The sequence below is a fragment of the Serinus canaria genome, chromosome 4 (genome assembly GCF_022539315.1).
Source record: "Serinus canaria isolate serCan28SL12 chromosome 4, serCan2020, whole genome shotgun sequence".
Taxonomy (NCBI): Eukaryota; Metazoa; Chordata; class Aves; order Passeriformes; family Fringillidae; genus Serinus; species Serinus canaria.
The window spans coordinates 42,303,382-42,314,898 of record NC_066317.1 but is presented as its reverse complement, the minus strand read 5'-3'; the positions used below and the strand labels follow the sequence as shown (position 1 = coordinate 42,314,898).

Genomic DNA, 11,517 nt, shown 5'->3' with positions numbered 1-11,517 from the left:
TGGCCGTGCCCCCCGGCCCGGCACAGACACCCGCACCCTGCGGGGACGCTACGGGCTCTCGGGCGGCTCTTCCCGCGCTGCCCTGCCCTGCCCAGCCCGGGGGGAGCGGCGGGCGGGCGGTGGGAGGAGCGGCCGTGCCGGGAAGGTGGGGCCGGGGCGGGCTCCGGCGGGGAGCGCGGCCGGGGCCCGGGCCCCCGGAGCGAGCGGCCGGGATGCGGTGCGGGAAGATGGCGGCACCGCCGCCGCCGGCAGCCGGGGCGCCGGGCGCTTGGGGCGGCGTGCGGCGGCGCTGCCAGCGGCTGCTCTACTGGGTGCCGGTGCTCTTCATCTCCAGCATCCTCTGCTGGTCCTACTACGCCTATGTCACCCAGCTCTGCCTGCGTGAGTGCCGCCTCGGCGGCGGGGGGCGGGCGGGACGCGGGTGGGCGCCGCCGCCCCAGCCGGGGGAGCGCAACCGGGCGGCACGGGCACGGACGGCCGCTTCTGTTGTATGTCGGCGCCTGGGCCGCCCCCGGCTGCTGCTGCTGCCGCCGCCACGCCCGGACCGTGTCCGGGGCTGGGCTGGGCTGGATCGGTTTCCCCCGCGCCCCGGCCCCCTAGGCGGGCGAGGGACATCCGCGCTGCCCGATATCCGCCGCGACCCATCGCGCCAGGTTTCATCTCGTACGCCAGGAGGGAGCCTGGCGCACGGGGCTTTCCAAAGGCGGGAGTTTCCCTCCGTGGAGTGCGCAGAGTGTGGCCGGTCCCAGCCCCGGACGCGCGAAGCGGGACTGGCTGTGCCGGCGGCTGAGCAGAGTTCGCCGTCCCTTCGGCGCGCACACGCATGTACACACACACATGTACAGAGCCATTTGGGGGCGGACGTGGAAGCAGGAATAGGTAGCAGGAAATCCGCGAGTGTCCCTTTGCCATCCTTCAGTCGCCTAGAAAATGCCCAGCTGTCACAACTTCTCGATCCCTTCTTTGTCGTCGGCAGCGTGCCAGGACATCGGGAAGTCATCCTGGCCGCGCACCTTGGCACCTGACCCTTAGCGTCAGGCGGATCGTTAAGTACATACTGGAGGCTGGGTGTGATGTGAGAGCATTTGTGTGAATTAGAGCAGCCGAGCCAGAAGGATTTATTAAATGACCAACTCGCCAGCCTCCCTTGGTTTGGAAGGTTTTTTTTCTGATTTTGGTTCTGTTACGGTGTATCTTGTAGAAAACCTTGAATCTGATTTTTAGAGGATAATGTGTAGCATACTGATGTTTCAGTAACCATGTCAGCGTAATGGCACACGGGAATATAAATTAGATGTACTTAGTTTTCAGCTGTTCATGTTGAAAATCTCATCAGTCTAGTGCCTAGTTTTTAGTTTTATCTTTTTTAAATTGCATACTGAAGACTGGTAGGATTTTTGTCCTATGTATGCTTGGCTGAGCAGTTGAGGGATTAAGCAAAAAGTGATGGGCAGGCCTAGCACCTCTGTTTTTTGTATCAAGACTTGCTGTAGCTCCTATATTGGAGGTTGGGCTTTTTGCATATTTTTCTTCATTAACCCCATTCAAATCTGTTCATTTTAAACAACACTCTTCAATAAAGTTGCTGTGCCCTCGTGAGAGGAGCAATGAAGTGTCTACCTCCAGCACAAGGAAGCAAATTGTTTCCAGGATTCTGGGAATTGACTGAGCAAGCCTGGAAAGGAGAGCTGTAAGCTGACACAAGGAGGGCAAGGATGTTCCAGGGAAGAGCCACTCTGTAGTTAATGTTCTAATGTATCAGCCTTGTGGTAGGTACAGTAGGCTTGTTCTGGGCACTACTGCTTCAGTGTCCTACTGTATTTTTTATTTAGCATGACTGTACAACAGAGGGAGATTGGGTTTTAGCTTACCTGAAAGTAGGTACCTCTTAAGGAGATGATGTGCTTGAAACTTGCTTCAGACTACAAACTGTGGTTCACTGATTCCTTGAGAGCCCCTCAAAGCAAAAGGCCCGCAGTGGGAGGGGGAGGAAGTGAAATCCTGGGGCTCAACTAAAGCACATTTTACTGAATTCCTTTCAATGGACAAGGGTGGTTGGTTGGTTTGTTTGTTTGTTTGTTTCCCACCCACCCCCACACATTCCAGTGGGAGCTGGCTCACCAGGTTTTTAATTCAGCGTAATAGTCATCCACGATCTCCAGTAAGTCCATCTTTTATCTATATCTGGATGTTTTCCCTCATTTTTGGCGTACTAAAATAAAATAAGCTCATGTTTTGTCTTACTAATGAATATTTAGTGTAAACAACAGAAGGAATAACTAACAACTCTGGGAACGAGAGCCAACGGCAGGAATAGACTGTGAGCATTTCAGTGCTTTGAAGCCAGCCTGTCTATTCAGTGCTTCTTTTATTCCTGCAGCACTGAATGCTAAAGAGGATGTATATAGCTGGGATTTTTTCTGCAGCTTTCTGTCACTGAGGCTGACAACATGCAGGGAGCAGTGTTAACTGTTGTGCAGTAGGACCTAGCAAGGACTTTGCGCTGTTGTAATGTGAGTGGTCGCTTTTTAATAATGAGAAAGTGTTTCAAATGTAGTCTTTTAAATGGATTTGTGGGGGTTTTTGTTAGAATTTGTTTCTTTGTTTGTTTGTTTTATTTCATCTGAGCATTATAGGAGGGACAATTTTATTTTTTTTTAAGAAATCTACTAAGCTGATTCCTTATATACCTAAAGCTGAGTAGTTACAGTATTGAGTAGCATTTTAGAAACAAAAGGGGTTTTAGAAACACAAAAATGAATCCGCTATTTTTAACACTAGTATTGCCATGTCTAGAGTTTTGTCTCTTTTATGAGTGGATTCAGGTAAGTGCTCGTGCTGCATTAACCTTTAACAAGAAGGAGAAAGGTGTTGAACAGTAGCAAACAGTTATTTTTGTTGGATGTAGAATGAATACTGGAAATAAATGTGTATATGAGTTGGTCTTAAAAAACTCAACTAAAAATTGCTTACCTCTAATCCAGTGCCATTCTCTTCATTTTGCCAGAACTGTCATCTCAAGCCCTTTCTAGTAATAGAAGTACTTTTTTCACCCTGAATAACTTTATGTTTAAAGTTACTGTGTCTTTAACTGTTCCTTCCCTTAAAAAATAATTTGACAGTGTTTATGAGAACCTAAGGGATACATATTTGTTGTTCTTTCTCCAACAAGGATGGGGTAATACAGGTGGCACACAGTGAGTAAAGTGAACTTTGATAGGTCAAGCTACTGAAATTTCAACCTAGGATACATGGAACAACAGTAACATGAAGTGCAAATGAAATACCTCACCCCAGCACCTGTATCCATGTGTCTATACTCAGAAAATACACATTGGATTCACTGTTTATGAAAACCTGAAAATGAACATTCGGTGTTTATTAAAATCTTTGCATACTTCACATGCAAAGAAAAAAACATGTTCTTATATTTCCCTTCTTAGATACATCTCTAATTCAGGTTAGTAAGGGGCTTGGAGGAGTTATGGATTCCATATTCTGCTTTAGGTAGGGCAGAACCAGTACTTACTTGCAGTTTCTGACAGCTGTTTGTCAGAAATGACAAATGCCAATACTGACATCCTTTTGTTTTGTTTTGTTTTCCTACCTGCTCAGGATTTGGAGGTGCATATAACAAGGAAAATGTTAAAAAATTGACAGTGTTTTGACAGATGTTTTTAGGAAAATAACGGCTTAGCTGATTAAAGGGTTATCCTATAGATATCCTGCATCCAAGAGAAAATGGATGTTTTTGTTCCGTTTTGATCCATTTTTACATGGCACTAATTTTAATTCACAGGATAAGGCTCTTGCTCAGGGAATTCTGACAGAAAATGCAGCTTGAATTTGTAATTTTGAAGAAGGAAAATAGATTTACTGTGGAACAAACGAGCAATAAGCATTTTGTGACTACTCCAGTGAAGGGAAAGGGAGGAAATATTGCCACCTGGTGAGTGATTTGCCTGATTTGGAAAAGAATAAATGACTTGAGCATAGCTGAAGAGGGGGTACAAGAAGACATTCACAGTACTGTCAGGAATGCTCATAACTCACATCTTTGTTTTTGGTGTAGAATATGTGACTGGTTTCTGTCCACAGCTACCTTCAGAATGGAACAGAAAGCATGGAATGACATCCAGCTGCTAAAGATGTTAATGATCATGAAAGATTTTTGCTTGAGGATCAGATTGATTAGTGCTGAATTGAGGTTTTTGACCCTGTGAACCATCACTGGAATAGAATTATAACAGGATATAAAGCTGCTTAATTCATCACAGTTTAGAGGCAGAATTAATACGTGCCCTGTGGGCTTGGCACAGTGTCATCAGGGCATCAGAAGTGGCAGAAAATAAGGGGATAGAAGCTGATGGGGGTGGAGGGGGGGAAGCTAAAAAAAAAACAAACAAAACCCAAGAGTTAGACCCAGGATTTGGTCAGCTGGATTTGAGCTCTTTGCTCAGTATGTTCTCCAGATAGATTAAAGGATTTATGGTACTTGCAGCTTATGTCTTGTAACCATTTAGAGCTTAGGTTTGGCTATAGAAATACAAGTACATTGTAACATTGCATTTGGCTGTAGTCAAATACTGGTTAAATACCCTGTCTGCACATTAGCTGCTAAGCTACAAAAGTACTTTGGTCCAAGAAAGTTTCCATTTTTATTCAATATTTTGGAAATACTACCTTCTTCCCCCCCCCCCCCCCTTCTGACATCTGTGGTTACTTAGAGAAAAGTTTCAAAACTGGTGGCTGAAGTAGAATTGGCTTCTGAATTGTAGCCAGCAGTGCTCCTGTGCATTTCCCAAATTTCATTCGAATGCTTTCTCAGGCTGTCGAAGGCAGCTGCCATTCTGCAGCTCTGGGACAGAATTGATGTCCATGTTAAGCATGGCTGGTTATCTCTCCATGTAGTGCCCAGTGTTTTATCTGTGGGTTTTGTGCCTTGAAATGTAAACTATGGCTTGAAGTTGAGAACATAAGTTTATGGTGAAGATATAGTTACTGGACAAGATTATCTTTTCAGGAAAGGATTTAACACTGCTTGATACATAACTTTAAGAGTTGTTCTTGTCAGAGTGCAGGTTTTGTTTGCTGAAAAGTATCTGTCAATACTGGCAGCACAAGTGTCTACAACTTTGGTAGAGCTGGACACTTTTCATTCTTCAGTCTGTCTTTGTGACTTGGAAGGTAGATGGGAAGTTTGTAAAGAAGAAAGATTTAAGTGAGTTCTTAGTCATACCCTATACAAAAGCAGTGGCTTTGTGACCTTACCTGCAAAGGTATCAAATAGCAGCTGCTGCTGGACAGGTGGACAGTGGTGGATTTTGATGGGCACAGCGTTAAAATGAAGCTTCTGAAGCATCTGCAAATACCATCAAATGCAAATGTATGGGTTATTGATGGCTAGCTATGCCAACCTGAAATATCCCAGGAATATTCCCATTACTTTTGTTCTGAAACAAAGCACTGGAGGCACCTTGTCTCTCTGAATCAATGCAAATCACTGCTCTGTCTAGCTGAGAGGTAGCTTTTTATTGCAAGCACTGATATTTTTACTAAAGGACTATTGCAGGCAATGACAGAACACTTGTCAAAACTATAAAACACTTTTATGTGTGCACAGAGCTGAGTAAAACTGCATCTATAGATCAGTGTTTTACAGCTTCAAATATGCTATAAAGATAAAATGTGTACTTAGTTTTGGGAATCAGATCCAAGACGTTAAACTTCATAAAAGTTTGAGAGAACCAGCTATTTATAGTTGTGGCTGCAGAGTTCTGCATCAGATGAATCTTGTTTTCCCATTCCAAAGATTTAAATATTTTAAAAATGTACATAAAATATGATAGCAAAATTTTGTAGATCCACTTTCATCACAGCTTTAAAATATTAATTGCTTATCTCATTTCCTTTTTTTTTTTTCCTTATTTTTCAATCTAGTCATCACATTTACAGTTCAGAAACTTTAGGGTTAGAAGTCAAGCAAAATTTTACATTACAAAACCAATGCACGTTTTGATGTGAAATTTATCTTTCAAAATCTTTTGGGGTTTGTGCTGGCAATGTGTCTTACCATGTCTCTAGCTATGTGGAGATGGATGTCTGCCTAGTTTTTACATGGCTGAGTGAGAATTAAGATTTCTAAAGAAAATAAGTGGAAATTGAAGAAGTAGGAAATTCACTTGTCTGACCGAGTGTGCAAGGTGCCTAGTGATGTGATTTCTCTTCCTAGCAAATTAATTTAGTGATGGAAGCCATCCTGGACTTTTTAAGATCTTTTGAAAGGCAGCATTCTGTCACCTTTGCAATCATTCTCTGCAAGCACAGGCTGCTTAGTGGCATTGACTATTTTATGTGCTGTTCCTGTTTCTGGCTGCTTGTGGCTTGGGGCAAGCAGGGAGCAATGTTTCTGGCTCAGGAAATTGGCATCTCTGTTAGCTGAAATCCTGTGTCTGTCCCAGGCTGGTCCCTAATTCTGATGAGCACCATCTGCGAGCTGCGTAATGAACCAGAGAGGCTCTAATGATGTGACAGTCTGCTAGAACTGAACTGTAAATAGCATCCTGATGCTCTAGCAGTGCAAGGGTGATTCTTAATGAAATTGGCCCCTGCAGTATCTCAGGCAAACAAAGCTGTAACTTTTTAATGATTTCCTGAAGACAGGTCATGTTTTTATAATTATTTCCATCTCTGAGTACGCAAAAGTGTCATTCCATTTTGGTCTCAATGGGATTTACCCTGTTTTCTCCCAGAAATTGCTTAGCAGTTGGGATTGCCGTGTCCTTTGTGTTTATTTTAGTCATCATAGGCATAAATGCTTTTTACCCGTGTTATTTCTGTGCTGTTTAACTATCAGCAAATGCATTTGCAGCATTTCAGCTGATATTTATTAATGACAGGAGGCACAGTCTGACCTACTTTTCACCACAGTGAGTGTAACCCCTTGAAACAGAAATGAGAAAACTGCCAGAAATACTGATACAAAGGATTCTACTAAAAAATATTAAATTTGGTTTAAATAAACATATCGTGTGCTATTCAGAAGGCATGGAAATTAGCAAACTTTTCTTTGATCAAATCCAAAATTTGAGGATTTTTTTCATATTAGAAAATTATTTTCCATGTTCTTAAATAGTGCAATTTTAGTGTGATCTTAGGGTAAACGTATTGTGGTTGCTCTAGGTCTTTGTATTATGGTCATTCAAACTGAGAAAGTTTAAAGCATTAGGAGAAATTTAAGAGAGAGTTTGATTTGTAAGAGCTATTTTTTCCTCTTGGTTAGTTCTGCCACGTTGGTGCAAAACAAAAAGGTTCTCCCACTCCCTCCCCCTTCCCCCCTCCAAAAAAACCAGCAACCAAACCAAAAAAGCCCCAACCAACAAAAAAACCCACAGCCTCATTTCCTCTCTGGTGCTGTTGTATTGCAGATGTTTGTCCATTAGTTTCCCACTCCTCCTCCAGGGAGCCTTTGGCAGAGGTGATTTTAAAAGGCATGAGCAGAAGAACTGGTGCTTCACTTCATGCAGGTTATTGGATGTGGTGCATAGTTCCTTTCTCTCACTGTCTGTGGGAATGCTTGCTGGGCAGTGCAGCCAGTCTCCTTGTAAACACCAGTTGATGGATGTGTGGAGAAAAACGATGGTAAGACTGAAGGTACTGGCATCTCTTTTCAGCCTTGTTCCTTGTTTGGTCTCTTAGAGTGGTTGCAGCTCAGGAGTGTATGAAATAACTTCTGATTCATACTCTGTGGTAAAAGAAATTAAAATGACAACATACATGTATTGAAAAAACACCCAAAAACATGTTCTCACCCTCCTGGGGTTAACTGGACATCTCAGCACTCATGTTTTAGCCTTCATGGTCCTGACTGTCAGGAGCATTTGGGTTCCAGCTAGATACTGCCAAAGCTGAGAAGACAGTCCTCTGTGCAGGTGTTGGCTCTGAGGAGTGTGCTTCCTTCTGGAGGTGGACAGAAATTTTGAAAAGCTTTAGGTTTGCTGTCTGGTAGAAATGACTAAATTTGGATTTGTCTGGCCTTTACTTATAGGTATTGTGGAAAATTTAGACGTCTCAGACACATTAGTAAATACATTTTATCCAAAGATAAGGGGTGGAAAAAAGATTTCAATTGCTTTCACAGCAGTGTTCTGTGGCATTCCCTTGTAAGGAGAGAAAAATACCACAAATTATTGTGAAGGTTGGTTTAATAGATTTTGTTTTGAAACTGGTGATTCTGCAATGTGTGCTTGGCTCTGGCTTTTTAATTAGCAGAGAGTAGTTACTCCAAGAAGACTGGCAAAATTTCTGCATGCTTTGCTGACCTTTCCAAGTGGAGAAAGAAAATCAGAATTTGAATAGTGGCTAATTTGTCTTGATCTGAGAACTCCATCCCTTTTAAATTACATATCAGCTCTGAAGATGTCTTTTGTTTTGTAAGCAATCATCTGGTGGATGACTTTCTTACAATTTTACAATTCTTTTGCATTATTACTGTGTCTCAGAGTCAAATGTATATCCATGTTCCTTCAGCTTCTCTCTAGCAGTTGTCTAGGTGGATATTCAGCTTATCAAATTCTAAAGAGTTCAGAAAACTGAGGGCAGAATATAGTTTACTTTATAGTGGCTTATGCAACTTCTGTGGTGTCTTTATGAATTTTTTTGAGGAGCTTTATGAACATGGTTGCTTGCTGCTTTCCCTCAGGTAAGGTAGATGCTTGTTTTGCTGGAGCTATAGTCAAATGTCCATTTTAAGAGACCTATTTTAAAATTGCAGAATTGTGGAATCATCCATGTTTGAGAGGACCTCAGCTCGTCCAGTCCAACCTCCTGATCAAATCAGGGCTAGGTGTGAGGTCACACCAGGTTCTTCAGGGTTTTATTGGTTTGAGTCTTGAAAAACTTCATTGGTGGAGTCTGCAACCTGTCTGGACAGCTTCCCCTGCTGGTGAATGGTTCTCATGGTGGAAATGTTTCCTTGTATCGGATCTGATCCTTGCATTTCAACTTACACCTACTGGCTCTTGTCATCCCACTCTGTGCCAGTATGAAGAGCCCAGTTCCCCAGTGCCTCCCTGGAGGTCGTGGGAGGCCCTCCCAAAACCATGTCTTCTCCAGGGCTGACAAGCCCTGGCTGTGCAGCCTCTCTTTGGAGGATGAGTCCCTGCCAGCTTCTTCACTTCCTCCTGGACTGGTCTCTTTGTTGTGTTGGGGGGCCCAAATCCCAGCAGGGTTCTGGGTTGTTCTGATGAATGCTGTGCTGCAGGGGACAAACCCTTCCCTTGGCTGGCCAGCCCTGCCTGCTGAGGTACCCATGTGGCTGGTGGCCCTTTCTGCTGCCCACCAGCAACCCCATGGCTTCTTCCAGAGCGCTGCTCCAGCCCAGCAGTCCCCAGGCTGTGTCATTGCTTCTTTACAGGTGCAGGACTTTGTCTCTGCCCTCATGACTTTCATAAGGGCCCCGTGGGTTCCTTCCCCCAGCCTGTCCTGGTCCCTCTGAATGGAAGTCCTGCACGTACCAGCTGCTGTCCCCAGGGTGGTGTCATCCTGCAGACTTGTAAGTGTTCCTTCTTCCAGAGCATTAGTTAAGGTGTTGGGCAGCACTGGGGCCGTGGTCCACCCTTGCAGTGTGCAAGATGTATTTAAATGCTGGCTTTAACTCAGTCACCAAGCCTGTGTTTAATCCATCAGTCAGATGGCATGGCTCTTTGGCTGTTCTGGACGAGTTGCCTTGTGCCTGCTGCTTGAAGATCAGCCTGGTGCAATCATTTTTATTAGGAAAACAAAAGTGGATGAGAGCTCTATGTATCTACTGCCCTGTTGTAGGCACCAGTGTATCACAGCTTGTAGACTGCTTAACTGGGATGGATAAATGTGTGGTTTGGGTGAAAAGAGGTTTTGATCTTGGGAGTTTCTGATCTCTCTGAGATACCTGTTGTTGGGATAGTTACTTCAAAATGATGTGACCAAGAGAGGAAAATGAAGTTACTGATATGTGGTATCTGTGTGCTGCCCTTCTACGCCTGACACGCTTGCCCTTTCTCACTCTCTCACTGGCTTGTAATCTGTGGGCAATTTCTTAAAGGAAATGCAACTTTTGTCTACTTTCAGTTTTTATGCTTTGAAGATCTAAGGTGTCAACCAATATTGCTGTCAAAACCAGTTCTGGAGTCTGACACCTCCACTGCAAGAACAGAACATAAAGAGTGAAACCTGTGCAACCACAGTTAGAAGAAATAACTGCTCTTCAGAGGTGGCTTTTCTTGGATTAAACTTTGGCAGCTTCAGCTAGATGAAGGTCCTAGTTATCAGGAAATGAGCCTGGAAAGAGGAGGCAAAAAACCTTAAAAGCAATTGATACTGTGTACCTGTTCTCATGATGAATGTACATGGCATAAAAGCTTCACAGTGTGTGACCTTAAACATGTATTGTTTGGTGATTACTCTTCCATCTTTGGCTGAAAAAAATAAGTTTAAATACTGAGTTACGTCACTTGCTATTTAAACATACATTTTTATTATCTCCTTTTTTTCTTTTTTTTCAGTGACAATGACAAATATCGGAGAAAAAGGTAAGATTTTTATTAGCTGTTTATAGGTGTAATTTATATATCCGAATAGAACAGTAGCTGACTAGTAGAATTGAGAAACAGTGTAACTTAAAAGAATAGATTTGTACTTTTTTGCTCCTCGGTACCTTTGATTATATTGCTGTTCCTGACTACTGCCGTAGCCATTACAAATAGAAGAAAGAAAAATCAGAATTTTTTTACTCTTCTCACTGGCTTTCTGATACGTCAACTAACACAATCCTTACATTCTGTTTTTTAAAGATTTGTCCATAATACGGAAAGCTCTTGTAAAAGCAGGATTGTAAAAGCAGTGTATTTGTGTAGATGCAACATACTTAAATGGGAGGTGATTCTTTTCTGCGTTTCCTTTTAATGTTTTTAGAGAAATAGAATCATTCAGATATGTAACCTTCTGGGAATATAATAAAACTGCCTAGTTAGCAGTCACTACAGTTCCTTCCCTGAGGCTGTAGCATGTTTAGATTGTTTTTTCCAGATGCTATTTTAATAGTACAGCAAAGCATGGAAGTGTTAAGTGTAGGGCTGCAGAGCTTTTGGAGGAAGAGCTTTTTGTGTTTGTGTAATTCCAGCAGATTTCATTAAGTCATTGGCAACTCCTTCACTTAGAAAACATGTTTGTCAATTAAGAAACATTTGCTTGAAAAACTTTTTTTCAGTTCAGTGATCTCATCATCCCCCATAGGAGTGTAGAAGTGTTATCAGCAAGCTTTGAATTTCAGTTTCCTGCTGCTTGGTACTCTGTGGGAGGGGAAAAAAAAGTGAGTTGATGGGCACTGCTCACAAAACACATTAAAGTTATCAGCAAAATGTGTTGGGGAACCTTAAATTTCCATCTTTTCACTCAAGGCCTTGGTGGGCTTTGGCCAGTCAGAAGAAACTTACCCTGGCTATACTTCTGCCCTAAGATTTTTCAGGAGTGAAAACTGGG

General features: G+C 43.0%; 1 protein-coding gene across 1 annotated transcript in view; it reads left to right on the top strand.

Annotated features, from left to right (window-relative positions):
* The first annotated feature begins 248 nt into the window (after positions 1-248).
* Positions 249-11,517, top strand: part of ZDHHC2 (zinc finger DHHC-type palmitoyltransferase 2) — a 36,009-nt gene continuing 24,740 nt past the window's right edge. The window contains exons 1-2 of the mRNA XM_030239231.2: positions 249-381; positions 10,542-10,568. Coding sequence (XP_030095091.2) covers positions 10,547-10,568 — 22 coding nt within the window. The 5' untranslated portion in view covers positions 249-381; positions 10,542-10,546. The remainder of the gene's footprint in view (positions 382-10,541; positions 10,569-11,517) is intronic.